This window comes from Zonotrichia leucophrys, chromosome 2 (genome assembly GCF_028769735.1).
Source record: "Zonotrichia leucophrys gambelii isolate GWCS_2022_RI chromosome 2, RI_Zleu_2.0, whole genome shotgun sequence".
Classification (NCBI taxonomy): Eukaryota; Metazoa; Chordata; class Aves; order Passeriformes; family Passerellidae; genus Zonotrichia; species Zonotrichia leucophrys.
This window is the reverse complement of record NC_088171.1, coordinates 82,312,895-82,336,533: the sequence shown is the minus strand read 5'-3', so window position 1 is coordinate 82,336,533 and position 23,639 is coordinate 82,312,895. Positions and strand designations below refer to the sequence as shown.

The window sequence follows — 23,639 nt, the reverse complement described above, 5'->3', positions numbered from 1 at the left end:
CAGAGTGGAGCATTCCCTTCTGGTTACACACTTTGGGTTAAACAAAAAAAAAAGTTATTTTTTTAATACTGATATTGCAACCTGCAATCAAGCAAGTTCTGCAATGACCCAATCTGAATATGTAGGATGGCCCTGATTCATCAGAGCACATCTGTGTATTGAGCATATGTTCTGTAGTTTCTTGGCAGGACTCAGTATTTGAAATGTTGCTAAGCTGTGCTGGATGTGGCAGTGCCAGTGCTGCTAAAGACAGCTATGAGGCTCTGTGGGGAGGAAACTATTTTGAGGTGCACCTTGGACCCAGGATTGAAAAAGAAATCAGCTACCTCTTGCTTGTTAATAAAAATAGGCTGCTAACAAAAATCAAGAAGAATATTTTATAGCATTTCTTAAAATAAATGCCTGAAAACATATAGCAGTTTCATATTTTACTACTTTCTTCAAAATTATATAATGTAGATGGTGAGAACAGCAATGCCTATCTAAAAGGGAAGTACATAATATCATGCAGAAACAGTTTTAGGCAGTAAGAAAAATTCACCAAGAGGACTGGAGCGGGAACTAAATATGAAAATTAATGTCTTGTTACACTAAAGATGTAATTTTTTTTTGTTCTTTCTTCCTTTCTAGGAATTACAGTCCCTGTAGCTTAAACAGTTGATATTATGTGCCTGTATGCTGAGGTTTCAGTGATGAATATTAAATTATGGTACTGTGAATTACATGGTAAAATGTTATCAGTCAGTATATATTGCCTTCTCATTTCTTATAATTTTATCTCTTTGAACAGCAACACAATACTAATTGTCAAGATATTTTTCTATAGATATATCTGTTAATTTGTTTAAAATACAGTGTTTCAAAAATAATCAAATTACATAAAGGCATGGAATATGCTGATGATGTATGCTGGAAATTACCAAAACCAGTGTTGGGTAAAGAAGTCACAAACTACTCCCAAATTTCTAAAAATTTTGGAAGCTATTTAAGTGCAATGATCATAGAATAGATGTCATTAATCCATAGCATATCTGCCGTTACAAATAATGCTGCCAAAATCAATCAGCTGCAGTTGTGGTGTTGTTTTTTGACAGTATGCATCTTCACATGTACAAATGTGCAGCCAGGATTCCAAAACAATAGACATAGAACATGGAGTTGGTAAGAATAGACCTATTTTAAACCCTTCAACATGTGAGACAAGAGTTCAAACACAGCCCTAATCCCTCAAGGGGACAAACTGGGCCCTGTCTTTCGCTGTGCTGAGGGACATTTGCCAAATGTCTCCACTGGATTGAATATCCCATGAGAGAGAAAGAGGAAGCAGAGCAGCCTTTGTGCAGGAGCCTGGGGATTAGGGAATTCACCTGGAGCGCTGCAGAAACAGAAAATCTGGTGCTTGCTTCGGTGATTTTTAAATGGTTTCATTTTGGAGCAAATTAGTTTCACCTGAAGAGGCTGGTGGGGCTCTACCTCCAAAGTAACCTTGTGCTTACTGATAAGCATTTCTCTGTGGGGGTGGGAAGAGAGTTGAGGTCTCATTTTGGCAGAGAGCTGTTTTGATGAGGCGTTGCACGTGGACAACATTGTTTAACCTGTGGATCTCCTGTTAAAGTTTGAAAACCCCTGGAGCGGCCACCCCATTTCTGCACCACTGGCCACTGTGGCTTTGTGTGGAGCCTGTGTTGGTGGCCACAGGTTGCTGAGGTGGTGAGCTGCAGGAGGGGTCACTGTGAATCTCTTCATGTCTGCCAAAGCTGCCTCCAGCCTACTGTGGGGCATATGAAACAGTCATGGAAAAGCCTGCTTTGTGTAGAAAATCTTAGCCATTGGGCGTTAAAAATCATTTAACGAGGGACCAAAGGTGCCCCTGCCCAAATACAGTGTGGAAGGAAACAGGCAGCTCTGGAGGCTGGGGACAAGCTGATCTGTGTAGAGGACACTCCACCCAAACGAGGTACCCTCACCACTGAGGGGCTGTGGCACATGGGCAATCCATGCTTGAGCGTGGACACATCAGAGGGCACTGCAGGCCATCAGTGTTTGAGGCTGGCTCAGAGACGTGGAGGACAAGGACAGCAGAAACCTTTAATCATGGAACAGCAGAAGTGGCTAAGCACACACTGACAGAAAGAAACTATCACACTGCTATCTCAGCTTCCTACCCTGCCTGCCAGTTCAGCACAAGAATTTAGATGGACGGAGCATAATGCACAGCAAAAATAGGGAAAACTGAGGCCAAGAAGGGCAGAGGATAGATGGTTGTGTAACTGTCTATCTCAGTGTTAACCTTCTTTTTTTTGGTTTTTTTTTTTTTGTAGTTTTTTCTTTTTTTCAAAACTGCAATCAGCAGTGAGGGGTTTGTTTTTGTTTACAGTAAATTAATTCTATTAAAATTACCTGGCTGCAGACTGTTTTGCCCACAACAGAGTTCCAAGCACATTGAGGTGCCTCCTTCCAGCCTGTAGCTAACGACCTGGTGGCTCTTTGTGCAGAATCATAAACAGCACCCTCTTTTGGTCATTTTCTACTTAATGTGGCTTCCTTCTGCATATCTAATTTTTCTCAGTTGCATTTTAAGAAGTCCAGTTTTCTCAATGCATTGCACACACAGACTTAGTGTCCCAGGAGGACAGGCTTTTCCCAGGTGACAAGGCACTTGAAGTTCTGGTAGTTACCATTCCTGTCTTTCTGTGGTTAAGTCCGAGTTCCTGTCTGCAAACTTACATGTGTAAGTACCTCTGGAACATACCATAGAAAACACTTCCAAAACTATACACATAGTAATGTGGAAAATGTTCAGAAAATAAAATGTATAGAATGAAACTCAGAAAATATTTAGAAAAGAAAACCAGGCTAATTCTGAAAGCTTTAACCCTTACTACTATTTATGCTAAATTTTGTTTTGTGATTAGGCCTACTAGTCAGTGTTAATTACTAGTTTAGCATGTATCTACCATCATTAAGTTGTTGCTTTTTTTTCCCTGTTCAGATTCCTCAAAATAAAGAGAACTGGTTTTCAAAACTCTGTTTATATTAGGGTTTTTTTCAGGAGGAGCAAAGTTTTTCATTCAAAACCTTCTGTCTTTAGTAGCTGGTGAATATAATCATTAAAGAGCAATTGGGAGATTTTTACAAGAAACTGTCAATCCTGAGATGGAAATATAATGCAAGGCATTCTTGTTGCCTTTTATTTAGACCATTGTAAGGAAATAAGAGGTCTGCTTTTTGAATGCAGTAACAGCATACACCCTCCAGACATCTGCCTGTTCTTTGATTTCCACCTAGTGTGAGTCAGCCTCCTCTGTCTTCAAGGTTAGGAAGTGAGCTGTTGAATAAATAGCAGTGCTCAGAAAAGAGGTGTTAAAATATACAGCTTGCAACATTAAAATTTATCATCACTGTTTCACAAGAACTAGCATTGCTCCTTACTGTAGGTTCACTTTTCATTAATTTATGGGTGAAATAATCTCTTACTCCTGCTTGAATAAACTTTTATCTCTATTTAAACTGGCTGTTGTATGGGCCAAAACTATGTTTAACTACTTCTACTCTTGATTACTCTAATACGGAGATTGACTTTTTTGATTCATTTCTGTTGCTGTGTGGCCCTGCTTCTCACTGCTCTGTCTGACCCACTTTTTTAAATGTTTTTGAGCTCCTGACAAGTGTAGCAGTGCCTGATAAGAATCTTTATTCTCAAAAATCTAGATTTTGATCTTTATTTTGTGTGGTGAGCAACATTTGATCCCTCAAATGTATGCTACGTGTAGGCTATCCAGTAAAATATTAGCAAATTGCCAGAAAGAAATCCATTCTTTCATGTTTACTTGGCAATCTGTAAGCAGATGGCTAAAACACCAGAGGCAATGTTAAAGGTAAAAACTATCAGTTTCATGCTATCTAGAAGGCTGTGGAGGAGTGATGCTGTCACTGTGCTTCAGATGTGATCTTCTAACTTAAATGCAGTGCTGTGCCTTAGAAATGCTTTTGGTTTTGCTTTGGGTTTGATGCTTTTAACCACAAGGTTTGGCTCTAAACTGGGCAGATGAACAGGAAACTTTGGTCTTTGAAAAAGGGCTGTGTAGATACCTTTCAAGCAGTACTCTTGAATATCTTCCCTGACATGTCTCATAGATGGTTTGGAAGAAGAAAAATATGTAAAAACAGAGACAAAATTCTTCTCATCAAAATGTGAGGTGAGTTGTACCAGAGTTAAATAGTTTATTATTTAAAAGAATGGTATTGAGCAATTGCCAGCACTATAATTCTTTGCCTTTATTGGAGACTGATATAATAATAAACATGTTACACTCATCAGACTGATTCTTTGCAAAATGCTGCTTCTGTCTGTTCATCAGTTCTTGAAATATATAAAACTCAGAGCAAGAATTAACAGGATGAGACAGAAACAAACCTTGAAATTCTGTCAGTTAATTAGGCAGGTCTGGCTGTGTATGTTGGTGTGTTCTCTTTTACTCTATTACTGTGCTGTTTGGTGACTTGTCACTTGAACAGCCCCAGGATAGGCATGCTTTCTGAAGGTGTAGTGAACATTGCTTGCAAAATTAGTCCTAAACAGGCTGCATATGTAATCTATGCATAAACATTAAACATCCCCTAGGTTCTGTGTAGGAATTTGTCTTTGCCAAATACACGGCAAGCCTGTGAATTTATATGAGCTTTCAGTCTCCTACATTGAAACAGTGGTGGTGCTTTGCATAGCTTTAGTACTTTTTTGGATGTGTAGGTGACTGGTGAGGTGGCAGCTCTGCAGCAAACAAGCTGGGTGCACTGAGGGTGCACAGTGCTGTGTATTTAGCCTGCAAACCCTTGCCTTAAACTGACAGTCTGCACTGGCTTTACTGCTCTTGTGAAGTGACCAGGTCACACCACTGATGTTTGGCAATTGCAGAATTATCTGAAGACAACTGTCCCCTTTCTGGAGGCATGGCTGGAGCTCAGGGACGGAGTGGGGAGGGCACAGCCTCTTCCCAGGCAGAGGCTCCCAGGCAGCACTGTGGGAGCAGATCCCTGTCTGGCACCAACCTGGGCCTCATCCTGGCCCTGGACCAGTCCCAACACCTGGATGGATACAGCCCATCTCCTTCTGAGCTTGTGACCCTCAACTTGGGCCTGAAAACTGGCAGCCCCACTCAGGGTTCCTCCTGTTGCCATGGGAGCAGCTCCTGGACAGCTACAGCTTGTCTTCTGCAGGATAATTTCATGAGGCCATTTGCATTTCATGCCTGGAGAACTAGTGAGGAATGAGAGGATGGTGCTTTCATTCCCCTTGTGTGTGTGTGTTGATTTTCTGGTGTTGATATTGTAGCTCCTGGCATTGCACACTTGAAATTTCACCAAAAGGGTCATGAAAACAAAAAGCCTTATAGTATATCCTTATGCTTGGGGAAAAACTCATTTTCCAAGGAGAAGAAAATCAAAAATGAATGTCATTAGCAGTGTGTGTAAGGGGGTGTGGCATTTAGATGACCAGATGAGAGTTCATAGTTCTGCCATCTGGAAAGATGTTATCTGTGTCATAAAGCCTGTACTAGTCACAAGCAAAACCAGCAATTAGATATATATATATAAAAAGTTCAGAATGACAAGAGATCTGATATGTAGGAGATTTCTAGATGTCATGAAAAATCCTTGATCCTTGTCTGGTTTTGTCAAGGCCAATAAAAGTTTTGGAAGTTTTCCAGGAAAAAAGCCATCATAACCAAGGAAGTGGCTGCCACTAGATAGAAAAGGTATAAACAGTCAGTATGAAATAAAAGGTGCTGCCTGTGATGGGATTGTATTTGGAAAGAAGTAGAGTGATGTACTCAACAGTTTGGTAAGAAATCAAGTAATAAGAAAATATTTTTTAGTATATAATGAGTACATGTTTGGGTTAAGTAACTTTCCATAATCAAAAGATTTCAGTAAGATATTTGATGCAGTGATGCTCAGCATAAAAGTGCTGACACTTCCCAGCCAGAGAGCACAGTCTCATAGATTTTGAATGGAGTAACTGGAAATTATCAGTGGAGTTAGCATATGTGTTATGTTCTGCAAGAATATAATCTGATTGTTTATGCTGTTATGTATTTTTGTTAATGATCTAGGAGGTATGTGAAGACATTCACAGACAGTAATTTTTGCAGAAAATGTAAATACTGGTCTGATAATAAATACCATAATATTGAATACTTTATAAGCAATATTAATCAAGAGAGTTTTTTGTAACTTTCTCAAGAGACATAATTCTAAAAGAGCATGGACCGTAACTAGGATATTGTAAGGCTGCAACTTTACAATATTCTGGAGAAAGTAGGAGACCTGCAACAGCAGTCAGGGAACTCTGAGGATGTTACAACAGAAGGTTGCACAGAGTAAGTCATGGACATACTGAGTGAAATAAATGTATGCATATCTTTGTTTGCTGGAGCAAAATGTTAGGATTTGTGTCAAGAAACCCTTAAAAATGCTTGAAGGTTGTTGAAGGTTTTGAGAAGAGAGTGCAGGAAATACGTAGGAGAAGGAGATTTTTACACCTAAGTCTATTTACCTGATCAAAAAGACAGTTATGTGTGTTTACAGGAATAAGAGTAGGGACATTAATCTTGAGCTGAGAAAGATATAACAGGGCCAAGGCTTCAAAGTAAGAAATGCAGAACACATTTTTAACAGATTTTAACAGTTCAGGTGGTTAACCACTAGAAGTTGGTGAATACTCCATCTCTTGATGTCTCTGTAGTCAAGACTGAATACTTTTCTTGTTGTGTATAATAAAATCAATTTATTGGCTTCAGCACAAGTAATGACGTTGATGGAAGTTATTAACATAGCTAAATTTAAGGAGATAGTAGCACATAATTTTTAAAAATCTTCTCATCTTTCAGTTAGGAGTCCAAGTTAGCTTTAAGAAAAACACTTTACAACTCTTTATTCTTGTAAGTGTGTTTAAGAGGATGATCATGAGATTTGGGTTAACAGTATGGTACTTTGCCAAATACGCTCTGGATCACCATCTCTATCAGCTCTTGACTGTTCTATCATTTTGTGATCAGGAATCAGAAAATTCATTTATTTTAGGTTATTTCTTTATACATTTCAAAGGCAGCTTAAAATTTGATGTTATTAGTGTTTATTTCTAAACTTTGTAGTGAAGCAAGATGCATGCATAGGCTAATTGCTTCTCAAGCTCTTATCACTGACTTACTGACCTGGTTTGTCAAACTCGCTAAAGAGATGATTAGATATATGCCACAGGAAACTGAAAACAAAATCCATCCCACAGAAAAGCAGAATTCAATATTCAGTGCCTAAATGACATTGAAAGGGACAAAAATATCCTTATATGGGATTATAAGGACAAAAATATTCCTATAGTCCTTCACTTGATCTACAGATAGTTTTTCTGCAGACTTCTTGAATATGAGAAAAAGCTTAACAACAAAGATGGACATTTCTTTCAGTAAGACCAAAATGTGGACCTGCAGTTCCTTCCCTAGACAACAGAGAGAGAAAGAGAGAGCATTGCTACCTCAGAATTTCAGTATTAGATTCTGTGAATTGCCTTGAAGGACAATTTCTCTTCATTGATAGCAAGACACAAAGTTGATTTTAATAGGGTGAGTCCTATCAGACTACCTTTGTTTTTCCTTAATGACATTCTGTTAGCTGTATTATTCAAGAAATCAGACTAGCTGAAAGAATATTTGGCCTTTAAATCTATAAATTCTTACATTTATACTCAGTAAAGCATTGATCATGATGTAATCTTGTACAAATGAGTGAATCAGTATTGGTAGTTTGCATAACAAAACAAGACTGAACAAATAAATAAGGTATTATTGCCTCAGGCCAAGAAGAGGTTGATTTGTGAAATGTGCACTCTTAAAAATAACCTGTACCTGCTGTTTGAGGATATTGTGCTTGTTTGCTGCAGAACAACAGCTTGGTATTTTGTGAGACATGTGCAACTGCCACCTTGCAAAAAACATCACATTGTTCTTTCACTGGCCTCTGCCAGCTTGTTCTAGGTTAGAAAGCAACCAGAGTTTATCAAGCTTTAGAGAAGTGTTAAGTAACTAAGAATCACTGCTAAAGTCATCTGGATGTTTCAGGGAAAATTCTGACAAAGGGTTCGACTTGGATGTGAGAGATTGAGAGATCAGGAGCTCAAATAACATTTTGACATAAACCACAGAAAATCTTCAGCTGGAGAATCCAGGGAGGATGACTACTTGCTATCCTTCTAGTGGGGTCCAGGTGGAGAAGAGAGAAATAAACTATAGTATTGAAAGGTACTTTAATTTAGTATAGTTAGTGGGCTGCATCTTTTAGCCCTAGGACTAGAAAGGTATCAGCTGGAAGTGACTTGAATGGTTGAGAGGAAAGCACAGTCCCAGGGAATAAGTCGGGAAACAGTCTTGTGTGCATAAACCCCCTGTATAAGTTGTTGAGGTCATGTTGTTAATATTCTAGGGAAGGACATTTGTGAGGAGATTTTCATTGTCATAGCACAGCAGTTTCTCTTTCACCAGAAGCAGGTATTCTTATTTTCAGTCTGAAGAGTTTTAAATGGTGCCTCTTGACCTGTATTCAGAATTATTTCAGCTTTTTTTCTAACAGACGGTAGTTCTGAGAGTGGCTTCTCTGTCTACAACAAATAAGGAAGATTTCTGTCTAAAAGTCAGTGTCTTGTATCTCAGTTCAGCTAGTTTTTGATGTGTAGATTTTCTATCCTTCTGAGAGAATAGTACAGAATGGAATGTATTACCAAATATAAAGCCAGCATAAGCAGTAGTCTTGATTTGTGGTGTTCCTTGCATTGTTCCAGTCTGCAGGAGTTTCAGTGCAGAACGTTGTGCACTACAAGCTGATCAGTAAGGGATTTTGATCCTTCCACCATGCTCTTTTGAGCCAACAGCATTGAAAAAACAGGAAGGAAGAGTTGTTCTTGTGTGCTTTGCATTTCTTAGGAACTTTAGCTGACCAGCTCTGCCACAGTGCTCATAAATAGTTAAGATTCACCTTCTTTCACAGCTGTCTTTTAGTGAAAGAAATGAAAATGAACAATCCGCATTATCACACAAGTGATAAGGTCAGGGCTGAAGTGTGAATGCTTGCAGCCTGCAGGATGGAGGGGGTGGCTGAAGGCTGTATATGCTCCTGGATATGGCAAGGTGTTCTGCAGTGTGCTTCACCAATTGCAGTTCTCTAAAGCAGCCTCTGGTTGCAGCTTTCTCTTTTGTACAGTGAAAATGGAGAAAGGAAAACATTCTTTGGAAGGAATTCTGCTGTGGTGAACAGCTTCATCAGGATGTTTAAACAGAATGGAATAGTGGGCTGGCCTGAAGAGAAAAAGAAGGGGAAATGTTCCATCTCTCCTGATGTACCCTACAAAATGAGGGCATTCTGTTTTCCTTTTCCTCTATGATTCTTTAGCTGGTAGTTGACTTTATGCTGCTTTCTATGAAAACTTTTTCTCTTCCTTTTTTTGCTTGCTTCCTTGAAAACTTTTATGACCTTTGCTTTATGACCTTTTACCAGGCTTTCTGAGTTTCAAAGATGTAAGCAGTAACCTGGACATTGTCTGCATCATAAGAGATGTCTAGAATCATAAGAGTCAAAGGAAGATAGTGAACCAGCTTGCATTTTCTATCCATAGTATAAAAGGAGTATAGTGATGTAAAATTGTTGCTAAGAGTGACACTTCTTCATTAACTGTGTAATTTCAGTTGTTAATGAGTCTGAACAATCCTGTACTGTTAGATAAAGAGCAACCTGGAACAGTAAGTTTTCATTATGCAAAAAATTGATTGGTTGTACAGATATTATTTACTAGTTAGCAAAATACCTCCAACAAGGAGCAGTGGAAGTGAAACACTGCCAGTGAACATAAGCAATGAAAATACACTGGTCTCTTGGATGGGAACTTGCTAAAATGCCTAAACATACTAAATTAATCTTACAATTAAGAAATAAATTATTAGTTCAATATTAATTAGCAGCAAAGCAAGATTCTGTCTTGATTCACTGCAGTAAAAGTTTTTTGCCAAATATGTGCAGGATCAGTTTCACAGGGCCTCATGTAATTGAATGCTATGCTTACAAGTGCACAAATGCTATGAGGAATGTGAGTTTGTCACTATACTTGACAGAGATAGATAGCCAAGGTTGCTGCAAATATTAGAAGAGTCTATAGCCCCGTTATTGCCTTGCTCTGCTCAAGGTCATCAGACCTGAACAGGAATAATTATCCCAGGCAGAGGATTGGATTAATGGCTGCACCTCTTCTGGTACCTTCGTGAACAGAACTGCAAAGTCTGCAAAAATACTCTTGTGAACCAAAGAGCATGCAGCATTCTGAGTAACACCTGAGAATCATGCACATTTTGAGGTCGTCATCTTTTCTGGTGTAGCTGTTTCTGTCTCTGACCCTGTCAGGGGCTTTTTCAGTTACCTTCCCCCTCTTCACTGGTTCAGGCTTCCGGTTTTTTATCCTTAGCCAGAAGGAGTCTCTCCTGTCTGCCTGTGAGAAAATGGGAAATTCTTGTTCAGTTTCAAGATGGAATATGATAAAGCAAGAAGGATTTTTTTTTTTTTGCAGAGTTCTTGTTGACCTGATTTCCAGAGAAGTAGGAAATCAGTCTAAAGCTGTCACAGGTGAAATGAGTGAAATGGAAGTGCCAGAGAGCTTTAGAAGAGGAAGACCCTAATGCCAAATGATGAGGAAAAACAAGTAGAGTTTGGGTTTTTTAAGTATTCTATGGGCTTTTAGGTTAATTAGAAAAAAATTGTCAAATGCCATATTAAAGGAGAGAGTACCTATCAAAATGCTTTGCAAAATTCAACATTTTCAGCATATTCTGTGTGTATTTTATTTTAGGCCTAACTGCTAAAATTATGGCAGAGCATTTAAAATGTATGAAAGGAAAAAAAAGATGTAGTGTATTCCTGCTTGAATCAAACTGCATTTCCATTTAAGTCCTCTGGACTGGCCTTGTGACTCTTGTTTCATTTGCTGCATCCTGCTCAGATTTTGAATAGATTCCTGTAGATAACTTCAGCAAATGTTAAGCTTAGCTTAAGCTTTTTCTAATATACACAAAACCTTGAAGAAAACAGATATTACTTGGAAATGCGTATATGTCCCTGTCACACTCCTCAAGGTACTGATTAACTTTGGAGCTTGTACCAGGTCTGGGTGCAAGCCTCATCAAAATGTTCTGTGGTATTGACAGCAGGGTGTGTTAGCATGTGCATGATGCCATGCTAAATTTACTCTCCCTAAAGAAACTGTGGATTTCATTTTAAATTTTAGGAGCGTCTTCTACTTTCTTTACTGCCTGCTCACATTGCCATGGAAATGAAAGCAGAGATCATTCAGAGGCTGCAAGGTCCAAAGGCAGGCCAGCTGGAAAACACCAACAACTTCCACAATTTGTATGTCAAAAGGCACACCAATGTAAGGTACTGTATTGTAATAAAATGTATCAACAACATTCAGAAAAAAAAAATTGAAAGAAAGGATTAAGGGAGGAATAAAGGAAACATTTTTAAAAATATGCTTTTCAACAACTTAATATGTAGCATCCTTTAATTTGATCAAATGCTGACAGTGCTACGTTCCAGAAGAGCACAAAGGTGTTAATACAAAGGAGTTGTTCAGAAAAAGACACATAATGCTAGGCCTTTTTTCATAATGTCTTCATTTTTCAGATTGAATTACTAAATCCTGCTTCCATGTATGCTAGTCAAAATTGTAATTCATGTCAGTGGTATGATTCAGATTTTGAAATTTTCTTAATTGGAACAATTTCTCAGGACTTGTATCATGTAAACAGAGGCAGCTGTATCACATACATATTTTACACAGTACCTGAGATAAAATATTCTGCTGACAGATCTAATTATTTATTATTTAAAAAATTCTAGTAGCTGGAAAAATAAATCACTTTCATTTCAAACATTCATTCTTCTTAACAAGTTTCTTTTTTCTGTTTTTGGTTGGGTTTTTTATTTGTTTGTTTTGCTGGAGTTTTTTATTTTATTGGACAAGTCAGCTTGAATTATATTCTTACAAACTGATTTATTAAAAATGTTGCAGGACTTTTGAGGAAGCTCATGTTCTCTTGTGAGCACAAATACTCTTTTGAAATGATTATATTGCTACTATTATACTGTGGATTTATGACTTGGAAAAATATTTCTATTTTTTCAATCCCATAACAGATAGAGGTATAGAATATTTATAAATACCTATAAATATAGGTATTCCTATAAATGTTATACCTGAGGAGGTAATACTTATAAAGGTGTATATATAGGTTTATATTACCTATGAACACAACACCCATAAAGCCAAATACACGTTTTCCTATAGATGTAGTTATATTTACTGCTCTACATTTAGTAGTGGCTGTTTTGGGTGTGGGCATATCCCTGTGCAATCCAGGGTGCTTGCTTTCAGGTATTGCTGCTGGTTGATGGATCTGAGTGCTGCAGAAGGAAGCTGTGAGTGAGATGCTGTTAATTTGTGTTGCAGCATCTTGTACGCGGATATCGTGGGATTCACGCGCCTGGCCAGCGACTGCTCGCCAGGAGAGCTGGTGCACATGCTCAATGAGCTCTTTGGCAAGTTTGACCAGATTGCCAAGGTGGGTTGCTATGGGCTGCTGCTGTTAGTTTGAATAAGAAAGTCATCTTTAATTTTGTTTTTTTTTTCCTCTCGGGGTCTTTGTGCAGCATTTCTGAGACTTTGGCAGGAAGATTCGATTTGAAACGTGTGAAGCAAATGATCTGGCTCTGGTCTGAGTGCAACAGTGCATTTCTGCCAGAGTGACAGTCTGTGAAACCCAAGATAGCTCTCTAATAGGACCAATAGAGACAGCTCATGGAGCCCAATAAGGCTTAATGGCAGATGAACACTTCTTTAAATAGATTTTTTTTGCAATATCAAGGATTAATAAACTCAAGATAGAAAAGTGTTAGTCAGTTTTCTGGTCTCAGAAAAAGCATTTATAAGACTGAAGGAGAAGAGAGACACTATTGATCCAATCAGTTTTAATTACTGACCGCAGCCTCTTTATTTCTCAAGAAAAGAGTCAGATACAATCAGAATTTTTTCCTCTGCTTATTTAGGTGCCATTTTTGTATAAATTAAATTAAACTTCATGTATGAAAGTAAAATTGGAAGCCTCAGAATAGATAAAATTTCCTGTGTCTTTACTTGTTGAAAAATTGTTGTCAAGTATTTTAAAACTTAAATTAAAAGTAAATTTCAGTTTTTAAAAAATAAAAATCTTTATGATTTACAAAATCTTAGAGTAGAAAATATAGAACTACTATTATGATTTCTAGCTTCTGGAAGCATTCCATAATATATCTTCATAGATGTGAATGTGGAAGACTATGTCTTTTGATTTCATATTTCAAACAAAAAGGCTTTATTTAGATTGAGGACATGACAGTTTAGCTCAGTTCTTTATTCTCAGGTGTGAACATGTTTTGCAGTGAAATTCCTTCCTGCTTTTGCCTATTAAGGACCATAACTGGTAGAGGGATCAACCATACAAAACTCTCTCAATGTTTCTGTTGCACCAAGCCCTTTTGTATTGAAACAAGCTTTAGTAGAAGGACTTTACAAAGATTGACTTAAATGACATTAGCAACAGTAACCCTTCATTTATGTATTTCAAACTGGAAGTCACTCTCTCATCTTGCTTTTTTTTTTTTCCTCCAGGAAAATGAATGTATGAGAATTAAGATCTTAGGTGACTGCTATTACTGTGTTTCTGGACTACCTATATCTCTTCAAAATCATGCCAAGAATTGTGTGAAAATGGGACTGGACATGTGTGAAGCCATTAAGTAAGTACTAAACTTTTTAAAAAAAACCTTTAAAACCAGTCCTTCACTGAAATTAGTATACATAGGTGAGCTACACTTGGCAAAGATGTGTATCATGTGGAGATCTGGATATTTGGGAGTCTTCTGTCTGATTTATTTTTCCTAAGAAGCTGGACTTTGATTTTAAAACTCGGTGTGCTCTTCTGTAAGTTCCAGTTTTTGTGGTTTTCTCTGGATTACATTAACCATTGTCTATTTAGCAAAGTGAGAAATTGGCCCATCCTTGTGAGGTGTATGTGTGGTGTGCACCTCATCCTGAAATGGATAATTATGTTGAACTGTGTTGATCTTAATGTCTAATGAAGTAGCCATACAAAATTATTCCTCTAATCCTTAAATGTGTGTAATTGTAGTCACAAGAGTTATTTGGCTTTTAGTTATCTGGTCTTCTAACTCAATCCAGGGTAATTACTGTATGGGTAGGTTGACTAAAGCAAATTTGGTTCTTTTCCCTTTTATGTGTTCATGGAAAAGGTGTAGTATTTTTGGAAACTAGTATTTTGATCTCCTTGCTTTAGTTTTGTAAAAGTAACCTCAGTACAGGAATCAGGTTGTTGCATTCTCTAAAATGTTTCTTCATCCAAAAATGGTTGTAACTTACGTAGTGTCCAAAGAAATCTAATTTTTAAATGGTACTTGGGAGAATTTCTCCTTGCCAAGCAAGATAAAAATCTCTACAGATTTGATTGCATTTCAGTCACTTTCACTGGATGCTTTCTCTTTATCACTCAGTATCACAATTAAGCCATTCCCTTTTTTAGCATACTAGGAAGTAAAGGTACCATCCCTTCTGTAGAGCAGTTGGCAAGAGTGTGTCAGTCCCAAAGTTCTGGCCCTCCTTGTTGGTTGGCTTAAATATGTCAGGATTTTTTCACCAGCCTTTGAGTGAAAAGGAGAGCTTTCTTGTTTGCATTTCAAAACATCTGTATACTGTGTGAGAAAAGTTAAAAGTATTTGCAGAGAGTTTCTGGTCAACCTGTTGTTTTGTTACTTAAGAGGAAAAAAATATTGGAGGTTACAGGGTGATGAAAAAACAACACTAAACTTGAGCCATAAAGTGCCCTTCAGAAAAAACCAAAGTATGTCACACATCATAATGCAATGTTTTACTTGAGCTCAGAGAGCAATCTGTCAGTTCCTCACACTTCAGAACTTCCAGTCTTCTCTGAAATAACATTCTGCTCAGGCTGCTATCAAGTATGTTCATTGTTAATGCCGTGTGATCAGGTTCTTGGTAAGAGCAGCCTTATAGACTACAAAATCATAGGTTAGTTGTAAAGCATATTCTGATCTGACTTTATTACTGTAGTCGAAAACCACAGTGCTCCCATAGATAGGTGCCTGATTACCACAGCCTGTTTACAGAAGGAGTGAGGAATCTGTACCCTGTGTTTTCAAATCCTTTCAAAGTATTATATCAAGTGTTGCAGCCTGCAGGTGAATGAAAATTGCTGATTATTAACCAACTCCATATTTTGCGTGATTGTTGCATCTTTGTATGGAAGCATCTCCTGACATACTTCTGTGCCTTGTAAAATGAGAAGTAGTAATACTCTTGCTGTTGGCAGTGTGTCACTCAATATGTTTGACTTGCTCTATCTGAAATATCTTTTTTGTCAGATAGAAATTATTGCTACATTCAGTCACTGAGGTGCAAACTGCCCCCTCGGTGTGTAAGCTACTGAAATAAAGTAGTTTGCTGTTTATATTAACAGTTCTGTATAGATTTTACCACCTGAATATGGTTTCAGTTCCATTTCTCTTTGAAGCAAAAAAGGAGGAATTCTGCCAAATTGACAGGTGGTCTGTACTACAAAGTCTTATTCAGTCTTCTTCCCTAATGTTGTGTAGCTCCATTTTGAGCAATTCAGCTTTCCTATGCTATGAATTGTTCCCATTTAAACATGGATTGTAGTCCCATTGATTAAGTGCTTTGCTTCTCTGCTCTATGTTGGAACAAATCCAATGTTTCTTATACTCTGCATCCTGCTTGCCCAGGAGGGGGATGCTCACTTTATCAACCCATAAATGCCAGTGCTGCCTGTGAGCTGGCCACCTTAACTGGATGCTTTAAGGACAGAGCTTATCTGTTGAGGCAAAATATTTTTATGTGTGAATATATGTGTTGTTTCCATTTAGCTCAAACTCTGCCTCCTTGTCTGTCTGGTGACTTCCTTATTTGCATGTTTCTCAGTCACACATTCTCAAAGGTTTCCTTTGATTTGGTAGGATGAAACAAATTCCATTTCAGAGGAAAGTGAAAGAAACTGTTGGATATGAGATGGTTATACCATTTCGAATGCTAGATAAAAAATAAAAGAATTCTTTTAGGTATGATTTCATTCCTGCAGGTCTGGTCCAAGAGGAAACTATACTGTTAAAGCTGGCAGTTTGCAGGGAATTAAATACCTAAGGTTCACTCAATGTGTTAAAGTGTGTAAGGAAGGGCTAGGTGAGTCTTGGATACCTTGGTCCAGAATTATAGATGAAGAAAGCTCAGGTAAACTGTATAAATGCTTTCCTAATGACCTGAACTCTTGCCTCTATGGAGTATAGTTACCTGTAATGTAACCACACCTCTGAAAAATGCAGAATGCTTTCAAACTCAAATTTCACATTGCAGTAGGAAAAATACAGTTTGATGAATATTTTGACTGCCAGCCAGGCTGGGCACACAGACTGTGCTGTGCTGAAGGAAACCAGAGAGACAGGGGAGCACAAAATGAAATAAAGGTGGAAAGTTTCAGATATGCTTCTGTAGGTAATGCAAACATCCTCTGGGAATGTGATAGCCTACATTCTTGAATGCATTCAGTGCCTGCATTGTCATGGCAATTGTTCAAGGAGATCAGGAGAGAAGAAGTGGTAAATCCTAATTCAGTTTAGAGTTACACTGCTAATTTAATGTCTCCTGTGGTTTCTTTAATTTGTGAGACAGAAAAAGAGATTCGGTTCTGGTACAATTCTGTTTGCTCCCCTGCTTAAATCCTGAGAGCTTATTATAAAGCTGACTTTATTCCCCTTGCTCTTGCTTTATTCTGCAGAATATGGAAGGGCAGTCTTTTGACAAGCACTCCTAGAGGATAAATGTTCCACTTCCATTTTGCCCAGTATTTTAAAACACTTTTTTCCAAAAGTGTCATACACCTTGTGGAGAGCAAAGTGCTGTTTGTGAGTTGCAAAGTGCTTACAAAGATCATTTACAGGCAGTTCATTTTCAAGTGTGTCAGCTACACAAGAGCAGTGTAGAATGGCAATATGAAAAGAAATACCAATAAACACTTGAGAGAGACAGATGGAATTAAAATACTTTCAGTCATGGTCCTGTTATTTTCATTTCCCAGGGAAAAAACCAATTGAGAATTACTGCTTAAATGGAGGATTTACCATATCAAATTAGGCCTCTTGCATTCTATGTTCCCTTTCAAAAAAAAGAGAAAACTGTCACATTAATTCAATAATTCAAAAGGTATAGAGGTGATGATTCTTATCACTGAGATTGAAGATGTTGCTAGAACTGTGCACCCAACTTCTATACAGGAGCCATTTGGTTTCCTTATTCTGTAGTTGTTTCTTCCCTTAACACACCAAATTTCTCCAAGTGTGTGTGCACGTTCCTTATTACTGGCTAGTTTTGGGTCCACACCAATTGGGGTTTGGTTGCATAAATCTGGTTAAGTTATAGTCTTCCCATTTCTTGGAGATGTCTAAGCCTGTAGATATCTGAATTAGTTTTATTACTCTTTACATATGTGGTCAATACCGATGTGATATATGTCTGGAAATGTTCTGGTTCTTTGACCTCAGTCGCCCACCAGTGATTCAGAAGAACTGCTTTGGCAGAGATAATTGCTTCTCTTATGTGTAGGGCTGTTTTGAGATTTGGCATGGGGTGAACAGATACTTAACTGTAGGGGGATAGAATATTAGAAAATAAAGGTAGTGTAGAGAGTAATCTTACCCCTAAGGAGTTGCAGCTCGGCCAATTATCAAAGATTAGGAACAGGCCTGACTTTAACAGGCCACAGCTGTAACCAGTGAGAAGAAGAGTGCTATAAAAGAGTGGGGTGGGAATTGGGGTCAGTTGGCTACTTTGTGAAGAAGAAAGTCAGTGCTTGGAGGAGCTACCCATAAGAAACACCAAGAAGGTATGGAACTTGTGCGATAAGGAGACAGCAGTATGGAACCCCTACAATAAGATGACAACACTTAACTCTCTGACTGGAAAGGTCAAAGGTTTAGATGTGGTCTGGACAGTGAGGGTGACGGTGACCTTTTATTTGCTGTATGTTCTAGAGGATGCAGCATTCACTAAGCCTGTGGAAGGTTGTTGAGCCTACGTTCTCCACAGCCTGAATGGCACTGAGCCTGTATCCCCAAAGACTGTACAAGCTCCTGCTTGAGGAATATCCTGAGGTGCAGTGGTTTTCATCCTTCCTCTCAGATATGGCAGATACGAGAAGGTCTCTGATGTAAACATTGGGGTCTTTAGGTAGAAGGGTGCATAACAGTAGTTCCAGACCTCCAAAAGCAGCCTGTAGAACAAAAGCAGTCCTTACTCAGTTCTACCATGAGACTAAACATTTCCACTACTCACCACAATCCTCCCAAATAATTTCAGATGAATATAAAATAAGGAACTTCAGACATAGCCTTGAAAATTAGTATTTCTACAAATCATTGCAAATACAGATAATAGGAAAGGTAATATATAATCATAGCATTAAAAGAATGGAGGCAATGCTAAGAAGAGGTAAATGTTATTACTGTTGTTACTGCTACTTTCGTAGAGTCATAGAATGATAGAATGTTTTGGATTGGAGTGATCCTTAAAGACCATCTAGTTCCAGCTCTCCTGCCATGGGCAGAGACACCTCCCACTAGAGCAGGTTGCACTGAGCCACACCCAACCTGGCCTTGAGCACTCCCAGGGGTGTGCCATCCTCATAATTTGACTAGTAAATTAAAAGAAACAAAGGGCCTACCATGTGTATTAACAGAGGCTTTGTTCTCAACCGCAGGAAAGTGAGAGATGCGACTGGTGTGGACATTAACATGCGCGTCGGAGTGCACTCCGGGAACGTGCTCTGCGGCGTTATTGGGCTCCAGAAGTGGCAGTACGATGTCTGGTCCCATGATGTGACCCTGGCCAATCACATGGAGGCTGGGGGAGTACCAGGGTAAGAGTCTTCTCCGTTAACCTTGGGACATGTGGATTTTTCAGTCATGGAAAAATGCATAAGCACCGTGTCCTAAGCCGTCAAACATCACAGAGATGCCTGAACTAATTCTTGGGTGCTGTCTTGAGGAAGAAAAAAAAAAAAAAGAAAACTGGGGCACTCAGTATTTACTGTGATTTAAGGAGCATTTTTTTTTCTACATGGAAACCTTTAGATTTATGCCCACTAGAACTTCTAAAATTTAGATTAGAGAGACTACAAAGGAAGTGAGCAACAAATAAAAGGTGTATCCAAAAGCAAGTAAACAAGTTTGATCAGGTTTAAATGATGCTTTTGATCAGTATTTGTGACTTTGTCCTTCTTTTAAAATATAATTTCAGCCGTGTTCACATCACCTCAGTCACCTTGGCACATTTGAATGGAGCTTACAAAGTGGAAGATGGGGACGGAGATGTGAGGGACCCATATCTGAAAGAGCATAATGTTAAGACTTACTTTGTAATCAATCCTAAGGTTAGTAGTACTTTTATTTTGTGGCCAGTCATACTTGTTTTTGAGCAGGACTGCTAATCTCTTTATTGAAAATTCACTGCAATAAGATATTGATCAGGGCTCTTACATCAGGGCTCTGATGCCTACAAATATGTAATGTTTGTAGTGCAAATGTTTCCCGCTCTTCAGAAGTAAGTCTCTGATATTTCCCAGCAACATCATTAAGAATTGCAGTTTCTTAGCATCTCTCCATTTATAAGCCCCTAACCATGGAGCTCTGTGGTGCCAGATGACGCACTGCTGCTTCAAAAGGTTGCGAGCACAGAGGCTGACATCACCTTTTGTCCTCTGTCAACCAGGGAGAGAAGCGAAGCCCTCAGCACCACATTCGGCCTCGGCACACTCTGGATGGAGCCAAAATGAGAGCTTCCGTCCGCATGACCCGGTACCTGGAGTCCTGGGGAGCTGCCAAGCCCTTTGCACACCTGCACCACAGGGACAGCATGACCACTGAAAACGGCAAGATAAGCACAACAGTAGGGGCCTACTTATGTCATTTTGTACAATATAGCAATATTTGAAAGAAAAAAGCTGCTCACTGCTTAATACCTGCTTATTTCTGGTAGAAGATGATACATGTAGTTGTATGGGGCATAAACACAGTGAATTTGCTGGAAGCTTTTCCAGTTTTGGATTAGGGTGTAAGTGCATCCCTGAATTCAAAGGAGTCTGGCGCTCTTATTTAAGTACAAAATTTGACCCTCTGAGCTCAGACCCCCCCCAAGTCACAGCATGTGCAGCAGCTGCTCTTCATCTTGTGGAAAGATATTTTGAACATAAAGCCAGAATGCAACACCTTTAGGAAGGAAATCCTTTAATACGGAGAAATTCCTAGAGATTTATTGGCTGTCCAGCTACATTCTCCATTTGGAGAATGGAGCAAAGGCTGTGAAGTTAGAATAATCCCTGTGATACTTTACATGGACTTTATTCAGAGTACCCCAGGAACCAAATCCATACTTACTGTAACATCTATCTTTTGAAGGTGCACCTACAAGACATTAGTTGTGGTTGAAGACCTGAATTTTAGAGTACTGTATTTCAATGTTGCATCTTTTACACTAAAATTAAAAATTACTTTTTAATTTTACTAATACTGTTATGCTGCTGCCAGTAAGATACAATCTACAGCTTGTACATTGTGTTATCTTCTACTTCTTAAAAGAAAATGCATGAAAGCAAATTCTGATAGTTTTCAACAATATATGAGATATATATATTTCAAAATATCACACCAGTACAGGAACAAAACATTCAGTTTTGCTCCTGTGCTGGTGAGATATATTGTTTTGTTTAATAAATATAATGCATCAGAATGAGGATTCTGACAGGTTCATTACAGGAAGTACCCAGCTATCACTATTAATCACAAAAAAATGTGGCTGTGATGGCTGCCATTGCTATTAATTAAAAAATAATGGCCATTGTCTGTATTTGGCCACTCAGATCTGTTCTTTTCAAAACCACTTAAGATTGGTTTTTGCTGAAGCTGGCAGGAGTTTGGGCTACATCCAGAGAGTGGTGACATTGAAGTCCTTGTGGCAAAGCCAAACACTCTTGGATTCAGACTGTTGTATTAGTTTATCCTGTGTTTATGCTGAGAGATGAGTTTTATTCCAGGTCACTCGATCTTCACTTCTAGCTTGATTTTTCTTTTAGACAGTTTTAATTGAATGCTAAAAGTATTTACATTGGAAAATTTTCTCCTTACTTGACCCTGTTATCAACATTGTTTTAAAAGCAAATTAATATTTTTAAAGCCTAGTGTAATTGATAGGGTTCTTTTTGTTTGTTTGTTCTTTAGGATGTTCCCATGGGACAATATCATTTTCAGCGTTGCAGAGAAAGGTAAGTCAATCTTAAAAAATTACTTATTCATAGAAAGTCCATATAAGGAGACAGACATTGGTATGCTTTCCAATATTGAAGGCCATTGCTCACATAGACTATTTTTTATGTAAGTGCTGATATCTTGCATAAAGAAGGGCTATGGAAACAGATTTGGCAGACATCTTCCTGATGTATTGCAAATTCACTTCCTGATAACAAATAGTTTTATTCTGAGTTGGTATGTTGGTGACCTATTACAAACCAGATACTCTACCAGTGAGAAGAAAATTATACACAGGAAAATTGGGATGAAGCCCAGAGAGGGGTAAGAAAAGGGAAGATGGAAAGGGCTGTCAAAATTTTTTCTTACAACAGCAAATAATATGTACTAAAAGACACATTTTGTGTATTTGTTTAATTGCTTTTTATTTGTATTGTGGTTTATTATTTCAAAGCCTTTAGTATGTTTGCAGTAGTAGATATTCAAAAGGTATTTTGTCATCTTGTATAGTGCTCGTGCTACACAAAATGTTTGCAAGATCACAATACCTTTGAGTTTTCCTGGTGCTGCTTGGTACATTGATGACTAGGGCAAGATGGTGATATCATCAATACTGTGAAATAATTTAAATGAACCTCCTAAAAATTGGAATTGTTATTGTCTCTGGTTACTATGCAATTATCTAAAATATTGTAAGTTCCAGAAGGTGAACAAGTTTTGACTGACCATGCATGATGTTAATAAGAAGAGTCTTAATTCTAAAACTGCACATTTATATTTGGATAGTATGTCCAAAGACTTTCTATCAGTCAATGAAAGACCATTGGACAGTGACATTTGGAAATAATTCAGTTCTGAGGTGTTCTTGCTTTTGTGTTTCTAAACACTATTCCAGAAGAGGTTCAGAAGGTACAAAAAATGTCTTGATACCATATCATGGAAGGAATTTCTTCCATTACTGGTGTCTAATGTCCATAGTGAAGCAGACATGTAACTAGGATTCTAGATAAGCTAGTTAATCATTCTTACAGGATAGAGCTGCAGTGATCATAAGCACTTTGAAAATCAATATTTTATTAGAATATGCAAATGTAGGGTTTGAAGCTTGACTGCAGGCTTCTCTTTCTGTGAGTCTTAGCTCTTATTCATTACACAATAGTCTTATGTTGTAAAGGACCTGCCAAGAGGATTAACTGTGGTTGGACAATGTCTCCTCATCTGTCTATGCATTTTTCCTGGTTGTTTCTGTGATTGATTTCTGTGAGAAACAAGTTTTCAGCACTTTATTACCTAAATTCACTAGCATTGAATAGGCATGAAATCACTTGTGTAATTTTTTAGTTTCTGTAGGTTCACTAATATAATTGCTGTATTAATTTGAAACTTACAACAGGCTTTCAATTTTAGAGAAATAACCCAAAAACTTGATGTTGAGGAAAATTTGTGTTCGACTGGGTTCAGTTTGTAGGTTAAGAATATTTTGGTGAGGAAAGAGTCAAATTTCAGATCTGACTAATGACTTCTTAGAAAACACTGGTTTTAAGTTATCAGTGAATTTAGGTTTTCAAATACAGACGTCGCCATCAATATTTGAGATATGTCGTTTTCAAGGAAAGCACAACTCCTAAAAGGATTGATGATTGCAGCAATTTCTGTTAGCAAAGGTAAACCCATTGTGGTGATCCTCTGTTGGGTTCATGCTGAGTCCAGTCAAAAGTAAAGAAGCTTTTTTTATTGCAGAAGAGTTACAAAGCTCATAAATAGAGTAATATCATGTGTGTTTGAAACTAATTTCATTCAGTGCTCAATTTTCTTATTAGAAAGAGTAAAGTGCTTCCAAGAAAAGAAGAGTTGGCAGGATTTCTTAGGGGATACCTATTATGCCTCAGTGCACTAATACTTTGTGTTCATTATGAAATTCTGACAAGGTTTTTTTTTAGGAAAATATTCTGCAAGAAATAGAATTTTATGAATTTGAGCATATTCCCATTCTTTTTCATGAATTCATAAGACTGTGGGAGATTTTCGTTTGACCAGAATTTCTTGAGCTCTCTTGGCTTTTTATGAAATATTTTCTCATATTCGTATTTAAGTGCTCCCTAATAGCTAAACTCTAGATTTGTGAGAGTGTGTTTGTTTGTGCGTGAGACTGTGGCTTATGATGGTTT

The 23,639-nt window shown here is 38.0% G+C and overlaps 1 protein-coding gene across 1 annotated transcript in view; it reads left to right on the top strand.

The window, feature by feature from the left end:
* The window catches only part of ADCY2 (adenylate cyclase 2), a 203,728-nt gene that overhangs the window by 120,684 nt on the left and 59,405 nt on the right, over window positions 1–23,639 (top strand). Inside the window, exons 5-11 of the mRNA XM_064705535.1 lie at window positions 11,321–11,469; window positions 12,545–12,656; window positions 13,742–13,869; window positions 18,930–19,088; window positions 19,469–19,601; window positions 19,940–20,116; window positions 21,445–21,488. Coding sequence (XP_064561605.1) covers window positions 11,321–11,469; window positions 12,545–12,656; window positions 13,742–13,869; window positions 18,930–19,088; window positions 19,469–19,601; window positions 19,940–20,116; window positions 21,445–21,488 — 902 coding nt within the window. The remainder of the gene's footprint in view (window positions 1–11,320; window positions 11,470–12,544; window positions 12,657–13,741; window positions 13,870–18,929; window positions 19,089–19,468; window positions 19,602–19,939; window positions 20,117–21,444; window positions 21,489–23,639) is intronic.